The 23,908-nt window shown below is 37.9% G+C and overlaps 1 protein-coding gene across 1 annotated transcript in view; it reads left to right on the top strand.

Annotated features, from left to right (window-relative positions):
* ZBBX (zinc finger B-box domain containing) overlaps positions 1-23,908 on the top strand; it is a 508,142-nt gene that overhangs the window by 379,807 nt on the left and 104,427 nt on the right. Inside the window, exon 17 of the mRNA XM_053711814.1 lies at positions 1,073-1,232. Coding sequence (XP_053567789.1) covers positions 1,073-1,232 — 160 coding nt within the window. The remainder of the gene's footprint in view (positions 1-1,072; positions 1,233-23,908) is intronic.

The raw sequence follows: 23,908 nt of genomic DNA, 5'->3' as shown, positions 1-23,908 counted from the left end.
ACGGCCTTGCGCACCCATACACAGTCACACAGAACCCGTGCTGTTGCGTAACCATACACAGTAGCTCATGCTGTTACATGCCCATACACAGTCACACAGAAGCCCAAGCTGTTGCGTACTCATTCACTGTCACACAAAAACCCATGCTGTTACGTACCCAACAGCAAATTCAGAAATGCTCATATTTATGGTCATTTTAGCCAATCAGTGCTCACTCCTCTGTAAATTTACGTGCATGAGCTCAATGTTATCTATATGAAACACATAAACTAACGCCCTCTAGTAGTGGAAAAAATGTCAAAATGCATTTAGATTAGAGGCGGCCTTCAAGGTCCAAGAAATTAGCATATGAACCTCCTAGGTTTAGCTTTCAACTAAGAATACAAAGAGCACAAAGCAAAATTAGTGAGAAAAGTAAATTGGAAGTTGTTTAAAATGACTTGCCCTGTCTGAATCATGAAAGTTTTTTTTGGACTTGACTGTCCCTAAAAATACCGTTCCTGGGATTTGTTAAGCTGTTAACAGATATCTTTATTATGGATATTTAGAATGATAGACATGATGGTCTCCTGCAGCATATAAGATAAATCACTTATTTCATATAGTAAGTGCATCTGGGAGATTCAATTACCACTTTCATGTACTGTTGCAGTCTGATAAAGTGTTTGGAGCATGGTTTTTTGTGACCTTATTCACACTGTGTTCTTTTATCAGGAGACCAACTGGTTTTAATAACACTAACAAAAATTGCATATGCAGCTGGTTAAAAGCCTTAGGGTATTGTACGAATGTGTTATTATGATTTTACTATTTCAAAAGAATATCTTTATCTTGTTCTCTTTAAGAAAACAATCATTAAAGTAGACAGGTGAATGTGATGGTTTGATAAATAATTTGTAAAACATGAACAGCTTCTACATTGAAATGTCTGTTAAAGTAGCAAGCCTGCATAAAAAGTCACTTTCATATCTGTTTTATGTACAAGCTTTATTGATTTTAGCTCTGCTAGCACGGATAGTTTTGTAAACATTCTTTAAGTAAAATATAAAATCTTTAATTTCTTCCACATCAGGAACTTCAGAGCATTGCTCTTAGAGGAGAAAGTGCAGCTGTGCAATATTATGGTCTTAAAGGGTTTTTTGTCTTGGATGTGGACCCAAAGGAAACAATACATGATCGTACACCCTTACAAACCATTAAACAAACTGCAACTGAAGAGATCTTCTGCAGAGGTAAATGTGAATTCTGCATTGCTATATTGCTTTACAATTTTAATGAAAGACATAATGATATATGTTTTAATATAACCAGTCTATTGTAATTGTATTATTAATGAAACTTAGATATATAGAGATCTTTGGTGCATTAGCTATAGTGCATTATACAACTAAAAATAAATAGTAATTACGAGGAACATAGCTTTTTGACTCCTAGAGGTTTCTCCGTAAGCTAATTTTGTGCACAGTAATTTATGGATGGGAAAAAAATGTTAACGGTTTAAAAAGCTACTGACATTTTGTTCAGCTTGTCCTGTAAAAAGCAAACCATGCTAGAATTTTCTTTTTCGAGAACCTCTACAATAGACTGCATTTTATACTGCATAATAACAAATGGTTAAAAAAAAACCTCTTAAGTCCAAATTAAACTTTCATCATTCAGCATCCAATAATAATAATTAAAAAAAAACAAAACCTTTCCAATTTACTTCCATTGTCAAGATGTGCACAATCTTTTTATATGCTCACTTTCTGAGGCACCTGCTCCTAATGAGCATAGGCAAGAGTTCACAGTTTATATGCATATTCATTTTGATTGGTAGCTTTTACATGAAACTTGGGAATCTGTCCACCTATATATATATATATATATATATATATATATATATATATATATATATATATATATATATACACAGTATCTTGCAAAAGTGACAGAAAAGTCCAATATATCCAAAATGGAGGCAGCACTCTGTCAAAGGATGGTGGAATCCTGGTGAGAGATGATCTGAAAAAGGAAGAAAACAGACGCACCACAATGGCCCAGTACCACCAAAACAAGTAGCAATTGAGATAGGATGAATGGGTACTCAATAGTGAAAATGATCTGTCCAAGGCCATATATATATATATATATATATATATATATATATTTACACACAGAGAGAAAGTGCACTCACAGAAACGAACAACCAGCTCAGTACCATTGTTAGCCTGTTCTATGGGGATTTACCACCTGGGTGCAACTTCTTTTAGCCCAGTAATGCTTTTCACAGAGTAGAACCTTCCTGTAGAATATCAGTCTGATCCCGCCTATTACAGTCAGTCCAACGCCGAAATACCAGGCAATTCCTCTCTGATCAAGGAACACAGCAACCCCAGACTATCCTTTCGGTCTTCATTGGGCCTCGTCAGTGAGGTTTAGCAGTATTCCTCTAAGCACACTGTGCAAGGAGTCCACGTCTGGTTGCCCCTTTTTGCCATAGGGAGACTAAATACACACAGAGAGAAATGCACTCACAGGAACGAACAACCAGCTCAATACCATTGTTAGCCTGTTCTATGGTGATTTACCACCTGGGTGCAACTTCTTTTAGCCCAGTAATGCTTTTCACAGAGTAGAACTTTCCTGTAGTATATCAGTCTGATCCCGCCTATTATCACTGACGAGGCCCAATGGAGGCCGAAACGATCGTCTGGGGCTGCTGTGTTTCTTGTTCAGAGAGGAATTGCCTGGTATTTCGGCGCTGGACTGACCGTAATAGGCGGGATCAGACTGATATACTAAAGGAAAGATCTTCTCTGTGAAAAGCATTACTGGGCTAAAAGAAGCTGCACCCAGGTGGTAAATCGCCATACAACAGGCTAACAATAGTATTGAGCCAGTTGTTCGTTCCTGTGAGTGTGCTTCTCTCTGTGTGTATTTAGTCTCCCTATGGGAAAAAGGGGAAACCAGACGTGGACTCTTTGCTCAGACGATCGTTTCGGCCTCCATTGGGCCTCGTCAGTGATAATAGGCGGGATCAGACTGATATACTACAGGAAAGTTCTTCGCTGTGAAGAGCATTACTGGGCTTAAAAGAAGCTGCACCCAGGTGGTAAATCGCCATAGAACAGGCTAACAATAGTATTGAGCCAGTTATTAATTTCTGTGAGTGTGCTTCTCTGTGTGTGTGTGTGTGTGTGTATATATATATATATACACAGTATCTCACAAAAGTGAGTATACCCCTCACATTTTTATAAATATTTTATTATATCTTTTCATGTTACAACACTGAAGTAATGACACTTTGCTACAATGTAAAGTAGTGAGTGTACAGCCTGTATAATAGTGTTAATTTGCTGTCCCTTCAAAATAACTCAACACACAGCCATTAATGTAAAAATCGTTGGCAACAAAAGTGAGTACACCCCTAAGTGAAAATGTCCACATTGGGCCCAAAGTGCCAATATTTTGTGTGGCCACCATTATTTTCCAGTACTACCTTAAAGGGACAGTTTACTCAAAAATGTTCTCCCCTTTAATTTGTTCCCAATGATCCACTTTACCTGCTGGAGTGTATTAAATTGTTTACAAGTAGCTCCTTTACCCTTATATTGGCATTTGAAATGTTAATTTAGCATGTGGTATCCCCACCTATTCTGAAAGTTTGTGGCCGCGCGTACCAGCTATAGATAAGCTTTGTAAACACAGCCAGCAGAAGAAATTACACTCCCAGTGTGATAAAGCAGAGATAAGGTAATAAAATGTTGATTTTCCATTGTTCTCTCAAAGTATTGGTGATTGTTTTAAGGACAGATATAAGATAAAGAAGCAGGTATATGTGCACAATGTGATACAGTAATGAGATCTGATTATACCTACAAGCTCAACCTATTTTATTAGGCTGTGGCTTCAAAACACAAAATCAGAGCTTTAATATACAGAAATAAACCTTAAAAAGCTAATTTTCATACATTTTTTACTCTGCAGTTGGTAAAAAAAAAGCTATTGTAAACACATTAAGGGAAAAACTATTTTACAGTATACTGTCCCTTTAACCCTTGTGAGCATGGGGTTCACCAGAGCATTACAGGTTGCCACTGGAGTCCTCTTCCACTCCTCCATGACAACATCACAGAGCTGGTGGATGTTAGAGACCTTGTTCTCCCCCACCTTCTGTTTTAGGATGCCCCACAGATGCTCAATAGGGTTTAGGTCTGGAGATATGCTTGGCCAGTCCATCACCTTTACCCTCAGCTTCTTTAGCAAAGTAGTGATCATCTTGGAGATGTTTTGGGTCGTTATCATGTTGGAATGCTGCCCTGTAACCCAGTCTCCAAAGGGAGGGGATTATGTCTCTGCTTCATGATGTAAAAAAATGAGACAAAGATAAATAATTTCAGACCTTTTTCCACCTTTAATGTGACCTATAAACTATGCAACTCAATTGAAAACAAACTGAAATCTTTTAGGTTAAGGGAAGTAAAAATAAAAAAAATCAAATAATTTGGTTGCATAAGTGTGCACACCCTTAAACTAATACTTTGTTGGAGCACCTTTTGATTTTATTACAGCACTCAGTCTGACTTGGCAAGATTTGTCCACTCTTCTTTGCAAAAACACTCCAAATCTGTCAGATTGCGAGGTCATCTCCTGTGCACAGCCCTCTTCAGATCACCCCACAGATTTTCGATTGGATTCAGGTCTGGGCTCTGGCTGGGCCATTCCAAAACTTTAATCTTCTTCTGGTTAAGCCATTCCTTTGTTGATTTGGGTGTATGCTTTGGGTCGTTGTCATGCTGAAAGATGAAGTTCCTCTTCATGTTTAGCTTTCTAGCAGAAGCCTGAAGGTTTTGTGCCAATATTGACTGGTATTTGGAACTGTTCATAATTCCCTCTACCTTTAATAAGGCCCCAGTTCCAGCTGAAGAAAAACAGACACAAAGCATGATGCTACCACCACCATGCTTCACTGTGGGTATGGTGTTCTTTTGGTGATATGCAGTGTTGTTTTTGCGCCAAACATATCTTTTGGAATTATTGCCAAAAAGTTCAACCTTGGTTTCATCAGCCCATAACACCTTTTCTTATGCTTTTGGGAGACTTCAGATGTGTTTTTGCTAAATTTAGCTGGGCTTGGATGTTTTTCTTTGTAAGAAAAGGCTTCCGTCTTGCCATCAACCCCAAAGACAAAACATATGAAGAATACGGGAGATTGTTGTCACATGTACTACACAGCCAGTACTTGCCAGATATTCCTGCAGCTCCTTTAATGTTGCTGTAGGCCTCTTGGTAGCCTCCCAGACCAGTTTTCTTCTCATCTTTTCATCAATTTTGGAGGGGCATCCAGTTATTGGTAATGTCATTGTTGTGCCGTATGTTGTCCACTTGATGATTACTGTCTTAACTGTGTTCCATGGTATATCTAATGCCTTGGAAATTATCTTGTACCCTTCTCCTGACTGATACCTTTTAACAATGAGATCCCTCTGATGCTTTGGAAGCTCTCTGCAGACCATGGCTTTTGTGTAGGACGCGACTAAGAAAATGTCAGGAAAGACCTACTAGAACAGCTGAACTTTATTCAGGGTTAATCAGAGGCACTTTAAATTATGGCAGGTGTGTGATGACTCTTATTTAACATGGTTTTGTTTGTGATTGCTTAATTCTGAACACAGCTACATCCCCAGTTATAAGAGGGTGTGAACACTTATGCAACCACATTATTTTAGGTTTTTTTTTGTTTACTTCCCTCCACCTTAAAGATTTCAGTTTGTTTTTCAATTGAGTTGTTGAGTTTATAGGTCACATTAAAGGTGGAAAAAGTGGGGGGCGGAGCCAGCCATCCAAGGAACAAGACGTGTCTGTGCTAAGCTCCTGACTATATTTAGATTCAAATGTGGGTATCTGTACATAAATGCGTGTTTTAGAAGCCAAAATCAGATCCCTATTGCGCTTGGACAATTTTAATAAAGGTGAGGAAGTTTGCTGAGATAATATTGGACCATTGAGCTAAACGGCAATATCACCATGAAGGAGGCCGCGGCCATGTGGGAATCGGAGATGGTGCAGCTCCTCCATAACCACTTCCGCAACCTTACACAAGCTCTACTTAAAACTCTTATGATCATGGCATCATCTAATAACACCTATATACAAATGGGCACGCATGCAGGCTCCTGCTATAGAAACAGAGGATTGTTATCGTATACAGAAGGATGTGCGGATTTAGTTGTTGCCAATCAAGTTGGAGCCGATGACGGACAGGTTACTACCCCCTCCCCAACTATAGCAGTGTATAAGAATATACAAGAATTGGGGACAGGCGAGTTTACCACTAAGGGTAATCCTATGGAAGCATTAACTGTTCTAAACCCGCAACACTCTAAACCGATGAAGCTCCTTCTAGACTACCCTAACTTGGTCTACCCACTGGAAGCGCATATTGAGTGGATGCATGGGGTCCATCTCATTTCGCCGGTTCCGGTGTTGGGCAAGGATTTCACAGCACTTGGGCTCGGAGCATTAGCCTTGCTGGGTGTTCGAGTTATTACACTGGATTACTCAGGGGCTTTGATTACAGGTCATATGTATCTATTGGCCCTCATGCATGGTCGGAGCTGATCTGCAGTTGGCTAGGTGAGGGGCATTTATTATGTTTCCAAGTCGTGATTCAACTTTACGCATAGGGGGCTTTCTTTGAGCGACTTAAGACACCTATCACTTCATATGAAGGTGCTACGCTGGATTATATTGAATGTTTGAACTTGGAGCTGTATTTCTAAATCAGCTTTGCTAAACTGAGAACTTACCTAGCGTGGACTTGAGCAATTGTTAATACACAAAATGTAGTATATTTACTTTCTCCTGAAATACGGTACGGTTATTATTATATTTAATTTGGTTTATAAGTATTTTAGCGAAAGAAATGTTAACTAGAAAAATCTGTTCAAATTTCTGTTTTAGCCACAGGTAGGAGTCATATAGAGGACTTCTTACATGTTTATATGTTCTTTCCAATATACATATAGGTAAACATAGGGTTAGTTAGAGCTCTGCCAAAATCTGGTTCACTACATATTTAATTCCATGTAAGACTCTTCTTTGTCTTGGTATTTTATCAGGTATGTCGAGTGGCCCTATAGTTAACTACTTCGTCATGATACATTATACATCCTAGTTCTCACTGCTAGACGGAAGTCTAAGCTTAGCTTTTGACACATATTTGGGGCAGATTGCAGTATTACTGTCCTGGAAGGCAATATGATTTCTGATCCTGTGACATGCTGGGGAGTTTACGTTCAATAATTGTGCCTGATCTTCATTATTACAACTAGCTGACACTAATGATCCTTTCAGTTGGCACGTTAAGTGAGAAACAGAATCATATTCCTCCATACTTATAGATTAGCCTTTCCAGTCTGATGATCCTAAGCCTTATTCTAGAAACTTGTGAGCACAAAGCCTATTTTGCTACACCTTTGTTGGTTATACATTGTTGGTGGTTGGTTATTGGTTCTGTGTAAAAAATACTCTCTACAAGGTGTTATACAGAATTATATATCCTTGAGCATTATTCTTTACCCTTTTTAGTATAGTGTTGATGCAATTTCACTTTTGCTTTGAACCAATTTAAATTATCCTTTAATATGTTACGCAATCTTAGGAGTGGTCTAGCTCTCATATATTACTTGAAGGTCATACCCACCTTGATAACCTCCCCTTAAGCTTTAGTATTTAAATATATATACAGTAACAAGTTTACAGTACCCCTTTTGTTAACAGGAAATTTGTAAGTTTGCTTTGCTTTTCTCTTTTTTTTTTATAATGTTGGGTGGCTGGTTCCTTGCCTCCCTCCCACTTTCCCCTCCCTATATGTTGCACCCTGGCTCTTGTGAGTGCACCCAGAGTGCTTTGCGCAGTTTCCCTTGCAAAATACTGCATTTATATTTTCTCTTGTTAAGTGTATCCAGTCCACGGATCATCCATTACTTATGGGATATTCTCCTTCCCAACAGGAAGTTGCAAGAGGATCACCCACAGCAGAGCTGCTATATAGCTCCTCGCCTAACTGCGATATCCAGTCATTCTCTTGCAACCCTCAACAAAGATGGAGGTCGTAAGAGGAGAGTGGTGTTTTATACTTAGTTTATTTCTTCAATCAAAAGTTTGTTATTTCTAAATGGTACCGGAGTGTGCTGTTTATCTCAGGCAGTATTTAGAAGAAGAATCTGCCTGCATTTTCTATGATCTTAGCAGAAGTAACTAAGATCCATGGCTGTTCTCACATATTCTGAGGAGTGAGGTAACTTCAGGGTAAAGAATAATGCTCAAGGAATTTATCCACCAATCAGCAAGAACAACCTAGGTTGTTCACCAAAAATGGGCCGGCATCTAAACTTGCATTCTTGCATTTCAAATAAAGATACCAAGAGAATAAAGAACATTTGATAATAGAAGTAAATTAGAAAGTTGCTTAAAATGTTATGCTCTATCTGAATCACAAAAGAAAAAATTTGGGTTCAGTGTCCCTTTAAGTTTATTTTATGCACTAGTCTGACAAACTATCCTGTGATGTAACATATATGATTGTATAATATTTGCTGCAAGACAAGTGATATGATTTTTCTTTCTGTACTTATTCACCATTTCAAGTATTGTGTATCTGTTACTGTATATCAAACCTCATTTTTTTACATCACAGAAACCTGCCATTTTAACAGGGGTGTGTAGACTTTTTATATCTACTGTATATGTGTGTGTATGTATATATATATATATATATATATATATATATATATATATATATATACATATACAGTATATATGTGTATGTGTATATATATATATATATATATATATACTGTGTATGTATATATATATATATATATATATATATATATATATATATACAAGCATGGAAATTGCACTCCCAATAACCAGAGTCCTTATGCCCTGGGTGCAGCAAACAAAATAGATAAAAATGCAGAACAAGCGCACTCCAAGGGACTTTTCAAAATCACTTTAATCAGTGTTAACGTTTTCGGACGTAATATACTCCGTCTTCAGACAAAAAAGTGTTTACATAGTACTTACCCAACACCCATTATATACACCAAGCAAACAGTGAATTGACTCGGCATCCACCCTCTCCCGGGTAGCTCCGCCCCCTGGGGGTGACGTCATCATCCCGGGCAACGTGGGCGATGCCAGTATCCAACTATAATAAACATAACACAAGCAAAATAAAAGTAAAAAGGCAAGAGATGCTATGACAAATCAGTGGCATAACATAAGGGTACAATATTTACATATCACAGCAATTAAGCTTTGTATGGCTTTCACCGACCGTTACTGGTTGCCATAGCAACCAAATATAAACTTAAACATGTACAACATGCCATCAACAGGAATAAAAATCCCCAGTGCGTGCAAGGCATACATGCTATAGACACCAATCTCTTTTTCACAGGGACTACACGAGGCGCAACTTGGTTGCTATAGCAACCTTTATAACAATATATATATATATATATATATACAAGCATGGAAATTGCACTCCCAATAACCAGAGTCCTTATGCCCTGGGTGCAGCAAACAAAATAGATAAAAATGCAGAACAAGCGCACTCCAAGGGACTTTTCAAAATCACTTTAATCAGTGTTAACGTTTTCGGACGTAATATACTCCGTCTTCAGACAAAAAAGTGTTTACATAGTACTTACCCAACACCCATTATATACACCAAGCAAACAGTGAATTGACTCGGCATCCACCCTCTCCCGGGTAGCTCCGCCCCCTGGGGGTGACGTCATCATCCCGGGCAACGTGGGCGATGCCAGTATCCAACTATAATAAACATAACACAAGCAAAATAAAAGTAAAAAGGCAAGAGATGCTGTGACAAATCAGTGGCATAACATAAGGGTACAATATTTACATATCACAGCAATTAAGCTTTGTATGGCTTTCACCGACCGTTACTGGTTGCCATAGCAACCAAATATAAACTTAAACATGTACAACATGCCATCAACAGGAATAAAAATCCCCAGTGCGTGCAAGGCATACATGCTATAGACACCAATCTCTTTTTCACAGGGACTACACGAGGCGCAACTTGGTTGCTATAGCAACCTTTATAACAATAAAGTTAGCGTTAGAAATCCTTTACAAGTGTAACCCAGGTGACATGGAGAATGGTGTATTAGAGTATCTAATGAGGACCAAGGAACTGCAATAATATACAGCACTAATCTAAATGACATGTTAGACCAAACATTCTGAGTATGAATAACTGTGTTACACCGTACAATTCTTGCAGTGATCTAAACCACAGTTTAAACAAAGTCTACGATCCACAGAGATTAGTATACCAATTCACATGAGCTGCACGAACCACACATGGTTGCCATAGCAACTGCTAAACAAATAATTGCAGCATGGACTGGTCATGTGAGTCAAAGCGATTACCACATAATACTAGGAATAGGTTATAATGGCTTAATCTGCAACATCCGAGCCCAGTGTGCCAAAGGGCAAGTGAACATATACAATAGAACTTGCATCTAATAACTAGCCAAGTTTGCCATCCCTGGTATAGGCAGCCATACTCCAACCAGATTATTCAAATGGTTGCCGTAGCAACTACAAAACTAAAACTTCAAAAAACAAAGTGAGATCATGTTGGGTATGGCAAACTATACAAGGAAATGGCAATAGGGTAAAGAAAAAGAAAAATCATTCAAACTGTAAAACAATAATAACTTTGAGCAATAAGACAATAATAATTATAAAACAAATTTTGAGCAACTTGCAGTAAAACCAAGCAAAAAGAAAAACAGAAGAAAGCAAAAGAAAACAAGAAACAGAAAAACAGAAGAAGACCAAAAGCAGCAAAAGGGGCCGCAGTAGAAAAGCAGCACGAATGGTACAGGACTCTCAATCCCTATGGCTCAAAGGACTCTCACTAAATCATATATACTTCTCCAAGGTTAATAAAAAAGGTCCATTTAGGCCGAACAGAGCAATAAACTATATTACAGGAATGCCTGCCAGTCCAGATGGGTATTCAGACCCTTTGGCACCAATGTCTGTAGATAATATGTCCACCTTGCTTCCCTCTGTAGAAGTGCTCCAGCCCGATCACCCCCCCTAGAAAGAGGCGGAATATGATCGATGATGGTGTATTTCAGGTCCGACACCTTATGCTTAAATTGCTGAAAATGTCTGGCGACGGGTTGTTCCGAACACCCATTCTTTATTGCCAACCTAATGGCCGAACGGTGGTTTGCCATGCGGGTACGCAAGTCGTCAACAGTCTTTCCGACATAGTATAGGCCACATGTACAATGGAGCAAGTAGACAATGTGTGTTGTGGTACATGTTAGCCTGTACCTGTGTTTGTAGACCTTCCTCCTGTGGGGGTGCGTAAATGACGAGCCGGTGATCAATCCGCTGCACGTTGTGCATCCCAGGCAACAATATACGCCAGGTTTATTCATATCCAACCATGTTGTCTTCTTGTACGCTTTTTGCGGATCAGTTATCACCAGATGGTCCCTCAGGGATCTTGCCCTCCTGTAGCCTATTCTCGGTGCGGGTGAGTTGTAGAAAGGTAACATATTGTCACTGTTTATGATGTCCCAGTGTTTTCTGATTACTGAGGACATTCCATTTTTATCGCCTGTATACGTTGTTACAAAAGTCATTCTTTTTTCATCTGACCTAGTTGATACTGTAGAATTGTTCAGTATGGAGTGACATTGTTCACGTAATAATTTAACGGGATATTGCCGGGCTTCAAATCTGGACTGCATCTCCGATAGTTGAGTCACCCTGTTATCCTCATTGGTGTTATTTCTGGCTACCCTCTGCAACTGTGATTTGGGTAAAGCCTTCTTCAAGGCAGGGGGATGGCAACTTGTGAAAGCAATAAAGCATTACGGTCTGTCTCTTTACGAAATAAGTAGATTGTATCCTACCGTCTCCCTTGTACAGACGCACATCCAAGAAATCAATTTGGTTCTGGTCATACTGTATCTTGAACTTCAGTGCTTCATTGGAAGAATTGAGCTGTTTGAACCAAAGTTCCAGTTCTTGGGTACTTCCACTCCAAATCAGGAAGAGGTCATCTATGTATCTTCTAAAGACCTTAATATACTCATTCCCAAACAGGTCTGTTTCCAATTCTTCAAAGGTTGCCATATACAGGTTCGCATAGGATGGGGCCACATTGGACCCCATCGCTGTGCTTGTTAACTGGAGGAAGAACTTGTTCTCAAACCTGAAATAATTTGTGCTGAGACAGAGGTCCAAAAGATGTAACAAGACCTCCGCTGGTGGACCAACGTAAGGATACCTAGCCAGTTGTATTGATACAGCCCGTATACCTTCCTTATGAGGAATGACGGTGTATAGACTTGTTACATCAAGAGTGACAAGTAGGTCCGTCGGCTGAACCTCCTCTATCATGGTTAGCAACGATAACAGAGAGGCTGAGTCCTTGAGATATGAGGGCATGTTAGCCACCATAGGCTGTAGAAAATGATCCACAAAAGTGGCGATGGGTCGTAATAAAGACCCAAATCGCAGAGACAATCGGCCTCCCCGGTGGTTTCTGTAGCTGTTTGTGAATCTTTGGAAGGGTGTAAAACACCGGAGTCCTTGGGTATTCAACAGTAAGATAGGTTAAAGTTGTTTAGTCTAGGAAACCCTGCATATAGATTATATGTAGATATTCATCTATCTGTCTTTTGAATGTTGCCATAGGGTCACCTATTAAAGTTTTATAGGTCTTTTCATCTTCCAGTTGTGAAAGGATTTCATCCCTATAGTCTCCATAATTCTGCAAGACTATTGCCCCTCCCTTGTCCGCTTCGCGGATTATTAGGTTCTTGTCATTTGAAAGCGATCTTAGAGCAGCCCATTCCAACTTAGTAAAATTGTTAAAGGTATCCTTGTGGTGTTCTTTTACTGACTTTTCCATTTCATCCATACTTAGTCTCATATACGTGTTGATGCTGGCATTCCTTGATTGAGGGGTATACTTAGACTTACCCCTAAACTGTCTATGATCCTCCTGGTTGGATGAGAATTTTTCTTTCAGAAGCAATTGTCTCTGAAATTTCTTAGAATCGATATATAAATCTAGTGGTAGGGATAAATGTCAGACCCTTGTTTTAAGACCTGTGACTCAAGGGCCGTTAACTGGTGGTCACTCAGGTTAACCACAATGTCCTCTTTTGTTATTTCTGTGGCATGGCTGGGGGCTTTCTCCTTGTATCCGCCTCTCCTGATTTTAGATCTTTTCCTGCCAAGTTTTTTTGAACGTGTGGTTACACCGCTTAGATGTTCCACCTTTCCACTAATACTTGCAATAGCTTCTCCCTATGAGCCTGACCCTGAGCCCGAGCTTTCTACTGTTGTCAGATCTCTGAGTTTTTGATATCTCTGGCGTCGAGCTCTAAATTGACGTTGTCTTTGTCTTTCTTGTACAGGTAGAAGCCACAGGTATACCCGCTTGTCGCGGTAGTCACTCATAACAGCGTCTAATTTTTTATTCTTAAAGTCAATTAAATCCACTTCATACTTCTTTATTTGTTCCTCTAATTTCTGTAGCCAATCCTCATTAGTATCAGAAGATAACTTTGCCAGATGCTGTTCCTCGTATGTTGCAATCTCCACTTTTATCAGTGATAATAGTCTGCCCACTTCTTGGATGACTAATAAGATCAAATCCAAACTACATTTGTTTTCTATTTTACACCATTTGTCGCAAAAAACAGGGTTATTTCTGCCAATCGTAGGGACATTTTTGACCCTAAAGCCTCTAGGTATATAGCCCCTACGATAGTACTCGGACAAATATGTCCTGTGTAAATTAAGATCCTTCTCTTTTTGTTTAAGTTTCAGCAACTGTGTGTAAATATGGGCAGGTCTCTCAACTGTCTGGCATCTGGTGAAGGAACTAAATCTGATTAAATCTGCATCTGCCTCTGTGAATTGAAAGGTACAGGCTCCAGGGATTGTATCCCCACTAGTAGCCATAGAAGTGTCAGCAGCCCCTTCATTATCCAGCATATTCTTGCCAAACAGAAAAAAAGGTGCACTTTAAAAACAAGCAATGGTGAAATCCTATGGGTGAAGACTTCCTTTAAAAGGCTGTGTGCAAAAATATAATAATATAAACAAGCATGGACAAAAAAGTGTTTACACAGTACTTACCCAACACCCATTATATACACCAAGCAAACAGTGAATTGACTCGGCATCCACGCTCTCCTGGGTAGCTCCGCCCCCTGGGGGTGACGTCATCATCCCGGGCAACGTGGGCCATGCCAGTATCCAACTATAATAAACATAACACAAGCAAAATGAAAGTAAAAAGGCAAGAGATGCTATGACAAATCAGTGGCATAACATAAGGGTACAATATTTACATATCACAGCAATTAAGCTTTGTATGGCTTTCACGGAACATTACATATATATATATGAAAACCAAAGTCCTGTGTAGGAATGCACTCCATGTTTAAATAGCAACTGCCAGGGTGCAATGTCAAAAAATTATTTACTCAGCAGAGAAGGCAGCACTCACTGGTCTTGTAATAAAAAATAACTTTTAATGATACAAAAACTTGTTAAAACATAGGGATATATATGACGTTTCGATGCCTAACTGGCATCTTTTTCAAATGTCCCAAAAAGTAAAAAAGTGAATCAGAATTGGTAACACCAGCTATGTAGTGTTCCCCATGAGAGCATAAAGGATACTGGCTATGTGTGCTTTAAATATACTGCTGTTAGCACTTGACATCAAGGGTGTGTGCAATCAGTTCCGTGCCGTATCAATTAATTCTGTTTACACCCACAAAGCTTCTCGTGTATTAAGCTGTAGTGTGTATAGCCGCATGGCTAATTTGCATAAATGTGGGAGTACCTTTTTTGGAGTATGATGGCCAATCAGCTGTCTTCGATTTTCAGCGTCAGAGCATACGCCCACTTGTCACGGCCGGAATCAAGATTCTCCTCTTAGAAATCCGCTGCTCAGTGTCTCATGATGACCGATGTTTCTGGTACACCGCTGACAGAACACTATGACTCCCATCAAAAGTTTTTATCTTCCACAGAATACACAATATAGCAGCAGCATATGGGGGTGGCATTACTTATAAGTTAGAGATATATAGCTAGTATATAGCAACACATAAGCCGGAGTAAAAAAAAAAATGAAAAAAGAAAGAAAAATGAAAAAATGATGAAGATAGAAAAAGTTAAAACCATAGTAGAAGCTAGGTCCATGAGCAAATCCCATATCATATAGTTGTGAAATAGTCCCACAGTAAGGATGATGACACTAATGATTAAATGGGGTCATATTATCCAATGAATGGCCCAAAGTCCAATTTTATGTTAAGACCCTTAGGGGACACTGTATCCAACATGTAGATCCACCTGGACTCCAATCTTAACAACATTTTATTTCAGTCTCCCCCCCTTTTAGGGGCCAGTAGGTGATCAATTATCATACATCGTAGGCTAGAGATGCTATGTTTATGTGTGGCAAAGTGCTTGACAATTGACACAATCACCACATTTGTAACACCCATTTTTACGAGATTTCAGCCATATATCCACTTGAGGTAAACTTTTAGGGTCATTCTTCACGAGTAGATCCTTTAAACTTCTAGCCCTTCTATAAACCACTCTCGGTGTTTGTAATTTCCATGATGCTAGACCTTTATCCGTTTCAAGTAAATCCCATCTTTTATGGACTGTTACAAATGTGGTGATTGTGTCAATTCTAATGCAATGCAAACTGGTGATTCTTTTTAACATCCACATAAGAATAAGAGATATACTATCCATCACCGGCTAAATTGTAACAGCTCATTTGTCATTTATTTGTTGTTTTGCCCCTGTTCCTTAGTCCATGTAGGGAAAATGACCACCCCGTTCAAAGACAGAATGGCTAATCATAGGTGTTCCATCAGGGAGGCACTGAGAGAAGGAACATCAGACCTCCCAGTTGCCAGGCACTTTGCCACGCATAAACATAGCATCTCTAGCCTACGATGTATGATAATTGATCACCTACCGGCCCCTAAAAGGGGGGAGACCGAAATAAAATGTTGTTAAGATTGGAGTCCCGGTGGATCTACATGTTGGATACAGTGTCCCCTAAGGGTCTTAACATAAAATTGGACTTTGGGCCATTCATTGGATAATATGACCCCATTTAATCATTAGTGTCATCATCCTTACTGTGGGACTATTTCACGACTATATGATATGGGATTTGCTCATGGACCTAGCTTCTACTATGTTTTTAACTTTTTCTATCTTCATAATTTTTTCATTTTTCTTTCTTTTTTCAATTTTTTTCTCTCTGGCTTATGTGTTGCTATATACTAGCTATATATCTCTAACTTATAAGTAACGCCACCCCCCATATGCTGCTGCTATATTGTGTATTCTGTGGAAGATAAAAATTTTTGATGGGAGTCATAGTGTTCTGTCAGCGGTGTACCCGCAATACGTGGGACATATGTGATCCATAACGCATCAAAATCCAATGTGTATTACACCCTACTGCCATAATTTCGTATTGGAAATTGGTTACAGAAATCGTATAGGACCGGTGATGTACCCGCAAGAGGTGGGGTATTTGCGACTATGACAACGAGCAAATGTGTATTACATTGCAGAACCAGAAGTTCTGAACAGATGCTGCCTCTCACAGACGGAGCCGTGAGTGTTCTCACATATATGATATGTGTTGACTAGTGGATGTGACTCCATGTGAATTATACGGTATTGTTGTACCAGAAATATCGGTCATCATGAGACACTGAGCAGCGGATTTCTAAGAGGAGAATCTTAATTCCGGCCGTGACAAGTGGGCGTATGCTCTGACGCTGAAAATCGAAGACAGCTGATTGGCCATCATACTCCAACAAAGGTACTCCCACATTTATGCAAATTAGCCATGCGGCTATACACACTACAGCCTAATACACGAGAAGCTTTGTGGGTGTGAACAGAATTAATTGATACGGCACGGAACTGATTGCACACAGCCTCGATGTCAAGTGCTAACAGCAGTATATTTAAAGCACACATAGCCAGTATCCTTTATGCTCTCATGGGGAACACCACATAGCTGGTGTTACCAATTTGGATTCACTTTTTTACTTTTTGGGACATTTGAAAAAGATGCCAGTTAGGCATCGAAACACCATGTATATCACTAGGTTTTAACAAGTTTTTGTATCATTAAAAGTTATTTTTTATTACAAGACCAGTGAGTGCTGCCTTCTCTGCTGAGTATATATATATATATATATATATATATATATATATATATATATATATATATATATATATGTGTGTGTGTGTGTGTGTATGTATGTATGTATATATAAATAAAAAAATGTTACTGTATAGAAATGTTTTGATGATGGAGGGCACTCACAGGACTTATTATGAAGCAAATAACAGTGCAATTTTATTTCCAAATTTGTTTCACATTAGAAACAATACATAACTTACTTTTGTAATGCAGCATGCATTACTCACAACGCTGTTGAATGACGTTGCGAGTAATGCATGCTGCATTACAATAGTAAGTTATGCTGCATTACAATAGTAAGTTATGCTGCATTACAATAGTAAGTTATGTATTGTTTTGGTGGAGATCACTAACCATTTATGCAAGCTTTGATGTGTTTAATAGCTGATTATTCCGTGATTAGTGTATGTTAATCTGTGGGGTGACTGTGGTATCGGCAATGAGAACATTTTGTTAACGGCATGTGAGTTATTAATTTTATGTTGTTTCACACGCTTATGTACTATTAAAGTGTATTGTTATTCTTGAACTGTGATCAGTGTATCTGATTATTAGGTATTGGCACAGGGGCTGTGCAGTATGCGGTACTTGGGTGCATGATCAGTATCTGCTCTTTTCTTATGTGTTTATGTAGTGGATTATGTATTATTGGGGTTTCTGCTCTGCATGTCTATGCATACACATGTGATTTTTCATCTCTGATGATGTGAGTACACCACTTTGGGTCATACTGGTCTATCATAAGTGGGTGTGTAAATATAACTAGTGCTTATGCATTATTTCTGATTGTGGGAGTTGTGCCCCGTAAACAATTGCTGCTAATGTGGTTACTATGTGAGAGAGATTTGACCTTTTTTTCTTTCCTTGGCTTTTAATATGGTGAGCTCAGATGTGAGCTAGTATGTCACTGTTGTAATTAATTGCTAATTTGTGTTTAGTGTTTTGTACAGTATATTGTCCACTTAGATTACATTTGCATATTTTGTATTTTTTTCAGATAATAATTGTCTTGAAGAATGCCCACATATGGGTCGAAACGTCGACATTTTATTAATGTAAAACAAATTTGGAAATAAAATTGCACTGTTATTTGCTTCATAATAAGTCCTGTGAGTGCCCTTCATCATCAACACACACACACACACATATATATATATATATATATATATATATATATATATATATAAAACAATAAGTAGAAGAGCTCAACCAGGCACAGACAAAAGCTTTAATAGCTTGTCTTATGGCAGATTACCTCCCGGGAGCAGCCTCTTTTTGCCCAAATGTGCTTTTCACAGAAAAGAGCTATCCTGAAGTATATCAGTCTGATCCGGCCTATACAGGTCAGTCCAGCCCCGAAATACCAGGCAATTCTCCTCTGAACAATATATATATGCTGCTCTAATGTACCATTGCACAAGTAGTGCCTCCCAGTTGTGCAAGCACAGTGCCTGTCTGCCTGGAATTGCACCACCACTCTTTTAATTTCTTATTTTAACATTTACAGCCTTTCTCTAAGGGTCACCTAAAATATCTTCATTAGAAATGGTCTGCCTAGTATAACATAGTAATAGGAGATGCTGGAGTAGTCATTGCAGTTTTAGTGAATCTGAGGAACTGTCTACTGTATTAAAAGGCAGAGGCAGCAAGCACAACCTTAAAACATTTAAACCTGGAGGACTTTGTGGTAAAATGAAATACATTCAAACGTATACAAAGCTTGTCAAGTTACATGCACTGCTATAAAGCTATCAACTAAACGCAGTGCCAAAGCTATTTTCCCTGACCCTACTATAAAACATTTACTCTATTTTAGCCCAGGAACACTACAGAGTAGAAAGAGTAGATAGAAATAGCATTTATATTAACAATTCAAAGTACTTTTTATTGACCATAGATAGAACATTTTTGTTAAAAAAAAAACCATTGTTTCAAATCAATGCTAATGCAAACAGACTAAAGGACTAAAAGCTTAGTAAGTTAGATTGTAAATGTATCAGAAAACGGTAAGGATTAGTTTGATATATATGTATTTCTGTCTCAAACAGAAATGCCTGCTAAGGCAGCTTTTGCAATAAATACCTTTTTAGATCGTTTTTAGTTTTGCTTTTTTTTTTTTTTTTTTTAAATCTTTCCGAACTGTTGCACTGTTGCATATTACTATTAAGCATTTCCCCCCCCCCCCCCCACACTTTTAACGTAAGATGAGGAATAATTAATCAATCCTGTTTTAAAATCTGAAACAATGAAACAGGAAAAAAATAACCAAAACATATACAAACCAAAGCAATCATAAAATTGAACGATTTTCTTCTGTTTCTGCCTATGGCTAAAATATGTGGTAATTAGATTTAAAACAAACAGCGTGTGATATATTTCCTTCACAGTAACAAACAGAAAACCTTTCATTTATTCATTTATACAAGAAAAATAAATAAAGAATACCAGGAAGTCTTTTTTTCAGATACAGTAGAAATATTATAATGAGTTCTTTATGGGAACTGCTGTACCAATTACCCTGCTTAGTCTTTGTATTCGTTGAATGCCAGACTTTCTGGTTTAGTTATTATCTGAGAATAAGACTGAAAATGTTATCTCATACAATTTAAATTGTATTGCAGCTTTAACTTTCAGTGTATTAATGATTATCTGACTTCTAGTTACTATATCATATATGTACAGGTTTTTTGTAGTGTTCTGCTGTTGTATTTTTTTTTTGTTTGTCCGTCAATCCTGTTGAATTATTTTTGTTACATTTAATGGTTTATACAATTTGTGATTTAATAATTTCATATCATTATTATTTCAAAAGGGACATAACAATGTATTAAAGGGCTTAGATATAAGCATATAAGCCTACCTAGGTTTAACCTTAAACAAAGAATGCCAAGAGAACAAAGCAAATTTGATGATAAAAGTAAATTAGAAAGTTGTTTAAAATTGCATATCCTATGTGAATCATGAAAGTTTCATTTTGACTTTACTGTCCCTTTAATTTTTAATTTAGTGCCCCTTTAAGTATGTATTTTACGTAGCTTCTACAGGATCGCACTGATTTGCATTTACTGGCAATAGAAAAAAGATAACTTTTTTTAAAATACAGCATTTTTACGTTAACACATATATTGCAACAAAAAAAATGCAATTAAAAGTTTAATTTTACATTTGTATTTAAGGAGAAGAACATAATAATGAAGAGTGGGTTTATATTGTACACTGCTTCATTAACTAAACTGTGCTGTCCTAAAAGCCACATTATACTTTGACAGTTAATGAACCGTAAGGTGCTTCAATACCTATGTGATATCTACAGATATCTAGTCTTATACCTGAGCACTACTATTTCTGAGTAGTGACAGTGCCCGAGATACAATAAATCTTCCCTTTTTAAATTCGTATCGTTAGAAAGGTTCATTATTCCTTGAGTGATATTTTGAGTCATATATTTTTCAAGCTCTGAGCTATTTTTTTTGATATGTTGAGATGTCATTAGTGACCATATCTCTAATTGCGACTACAGAAACTGATTGAGCTTTTTTTATAGGATTATGTAATCATATAACCAGCATATCCTTGCTAATCTATTAGTCATGGAATTGATCTCAAGTCATTTTCAGGGGACAATCATTAGCAGAAGGAGGTGAACTTCAATGTGACAGCTAAGGTCAATTAATGTGTCTCTAACAAATAGTTGTCTGTTATTCTCATAAACCCACCAACCAAGAGGATTTTCAAGGCTGAATTATTAATTTTTTTTTGTTTGTTTTCTTAAAGATAGATAGTCAATAAAACATATATATTTAGTTTCTAGTTTTAACATTTTACAATAAATAAATAAAATATATGACCATTTATAGCATAGATGTTGTTTATATAAGCAACATTCCATTCTTCATATTATAAAAATTTAAAAATATTAAGATATGTTACAGTATTTTAAGGACTATTTTCAGAGCAAATGTCCACATTAGAATAATATGTGAGGTTTGTTCACCATAGAAAATACTAAGTGGCAATTATTTCAATTTCATGATTGACATTTTAGTATTAATAGAATTGAGCAAATCTGCTTGAGGGTGCTCATGAAACAGGCCGGTTATTGCTAAATAACAAAGGATTGTTTGCTCACTTACACCTAGATTAAAAGTTATGCGCGCTATAGGGAAATTAACGAACACAACAAAAGTTGCATTAATTAACCCTCTATAGTGCAGCCATTACAAGTTTTCAAACAGCCGGCATGTGCGTGCCATATTGTTTCGTTGAGCTCCATACCGCACACAATCCAAGCGATGTTTTGAGGTGCTTGTGCACGCTTTCCCCATAGACATCAATGGGGAGAAGGTGTCAGAACAAAACCTAACATCTGCAATCGCAGAAAGAAAAGATCCATAACGCAGCCCCATTGATGTCTATGGGGAAAAAAAAGTTATGTTTAAACCTAACGCCCTAACATAAACCCCACGTCTAAACACCCCTAATCTGCTGCTCCCGACATTGCGACACCTACATAATGTTATTAACCCCTAATCTGCTGCTCCCGATATCGCCGCCACCTAAATAGAGCTATTAACCCCTAATCTACAGCTCAAAATATCGCCACCGCTATACTAAAGTTATTAACCCCTATTCCCCTGCACCCCAACATCGCCCACATTATAATAAATCTATTAACCCCTATGTCACCGCTCCGCAACATTGCCGCCACTAAATAAAGTTATTAACCCCTAAACCTCTTGCCTCCCACATCACTAAATAAAGTTATTAACCTAAATTAAACTATATTAACCCATAAACCTAACCCTAACATAACCCTAACACCCCCTAACTTTAACATTATTAAAATAGAGCTAAAAAAACACTAGAATAACAAAAAATAAAAAACTACCATTACAAAAAATAACAAACGAAATTATCTAAAGCAATAAAAATTATTCCTATTCTAATACCCTTTAAAAAAAACACACACCTCAAAATAAAATATACTAATCTAGAATAAACTACCAAGGGCCCTTAAAAGGGCCTTTTGTGGGCCCTTAAAATGGCTTTTTGTAGGGCATTGCCCTAAAGTTAACAGCTCTTTTGCTACAAAACAAAGAACTCCTAACAGTATACAACCCCCAACCCACAAAATAAAGTAAAACCTAATCTACCCATTGCCCTGAAAAGAAGGGCATTTGTATGGGCATTGCCCTTAAAAGGGCATATAGCTATTTTTCCAGCCCTTAAAAGGGCATTCAGCTCTTTTATGAAATGCCCAAGCTCTAATCTAAAAATAAAAACCCTCCCCAAAATGAAAAAAATACATTACACAAAATAACAAACAAATTCTATTGGCTGTTCAAATCAGCCAATAGAATTTCAGTAGCTGTCAACCTATTGGCTGATTTGAACAGCCAATAGGATTTCAGTAGCTCTCATCCTATTGACTGATTTGAATTTCCAAAATTAAATCAGCCAATAGGAATGCAAGGGATGCCATTTTAAATTGCGTACCTTGCATTGAAGATTTAGTATACTGCGGCGACCGTATGAAGAGGATGCTCCGTGCTGGATGTCTTCAGGATGGACCTGCTCCGTGCCACCGGGATGAAGATAGAAGATGCCACCTGGATGAAGATGGAGCCGCCAGGATGAAGATCCTTCAAGCAGGATTTCAACAAATTTGAGTGGATCTTCAGGGGTTAGTGTTAGGATTTTATAAGCTTTTTTGGGTGTTTTTTTTTTTTAGTTTAGGGTTTGGGCTAAATGCCCCTTTCAGGGCAATGCAAAAGAGCTAAATACCCTCTTAAGGTCAATGCCCATACAAATGCCCTTTTCATGGCAATGGGTAGCTTAGGTTTTTGTTAGAGCTAGGTTTATTATTTTGGGGGGTTGGTTGGGTGGTGGGTTTTACTGTTCGGGGGTCTTTGTATTTTTTTTACAGGTTAAAGAGCTGTTAAACTTAGGGCAATGCCCTACAAAAGGCCCTTTTAAGGGCTATTGGTAGTTTATTGTAGGCTAGGTTTTTTTTTTATTTCTTTCATGTAATTGGCAAGAGTCCATGAGCTAGTGACATAGCTGATGTTGCGGCTGCATCAACCTTTTGGTTGGATAGCTTAGCGCAAAAGGAAACAGATCCTGATTTGTCTAGCACTGTTCGTTTGCTTCAACATGCTAATCATTTTATCTGTGATGCTATTTTTGATATCATCAAAATTGATGTTAAATCTATGTCTTTAGCTATTTTAGCTAGAAGAGCTTTATGGCTCAAATCTTGGATTGCTGACATGGTATCTAAGTCTAGATTACTATCTCTTTCTTTCCAAAGTATCAATTTATTTGGGTCTCAGTTGGATTCAGTTATTTTAACTAGCACTGGGGGGAAGGGAGGTTTTTTGCCTCAGGATAAAAGATCTAAGGGTAAATCTAAAGCTTCTAATCGTTTTCAGTCTTTTCAACAGAATAAGGAACAGAAAATCAATCCTTCCCCTAAAGACTCTGGTTCCAATTGGAAACCTTCTTCAAGTTGGAATAAATCCAAGCCTTTTTAAGAAACCAAAGCCAGCCCCCAAGTCTGCATGAAGGTGTGGC

This window comes from Bombina bombina, chromosome 4 (assembly GCF_027579735.1).
Source record: "Bombina bombina isolate aBomBom1 chromosome 4, aBomBom1.pri, whole genome shotgun sequence".
NCBI classification, from domain to species: domain Eukaryota; kingdom Metazoa; phylum Chordata; class Amphibia; order Anura; family Bombinatoridae; genus Bombina; species Bombina bombina.
The sequence above is the reverse complement of the archived record's forward strand: the minus strand, read 5'-3'. Positions and strand labels throughout refer to the sequence as shown.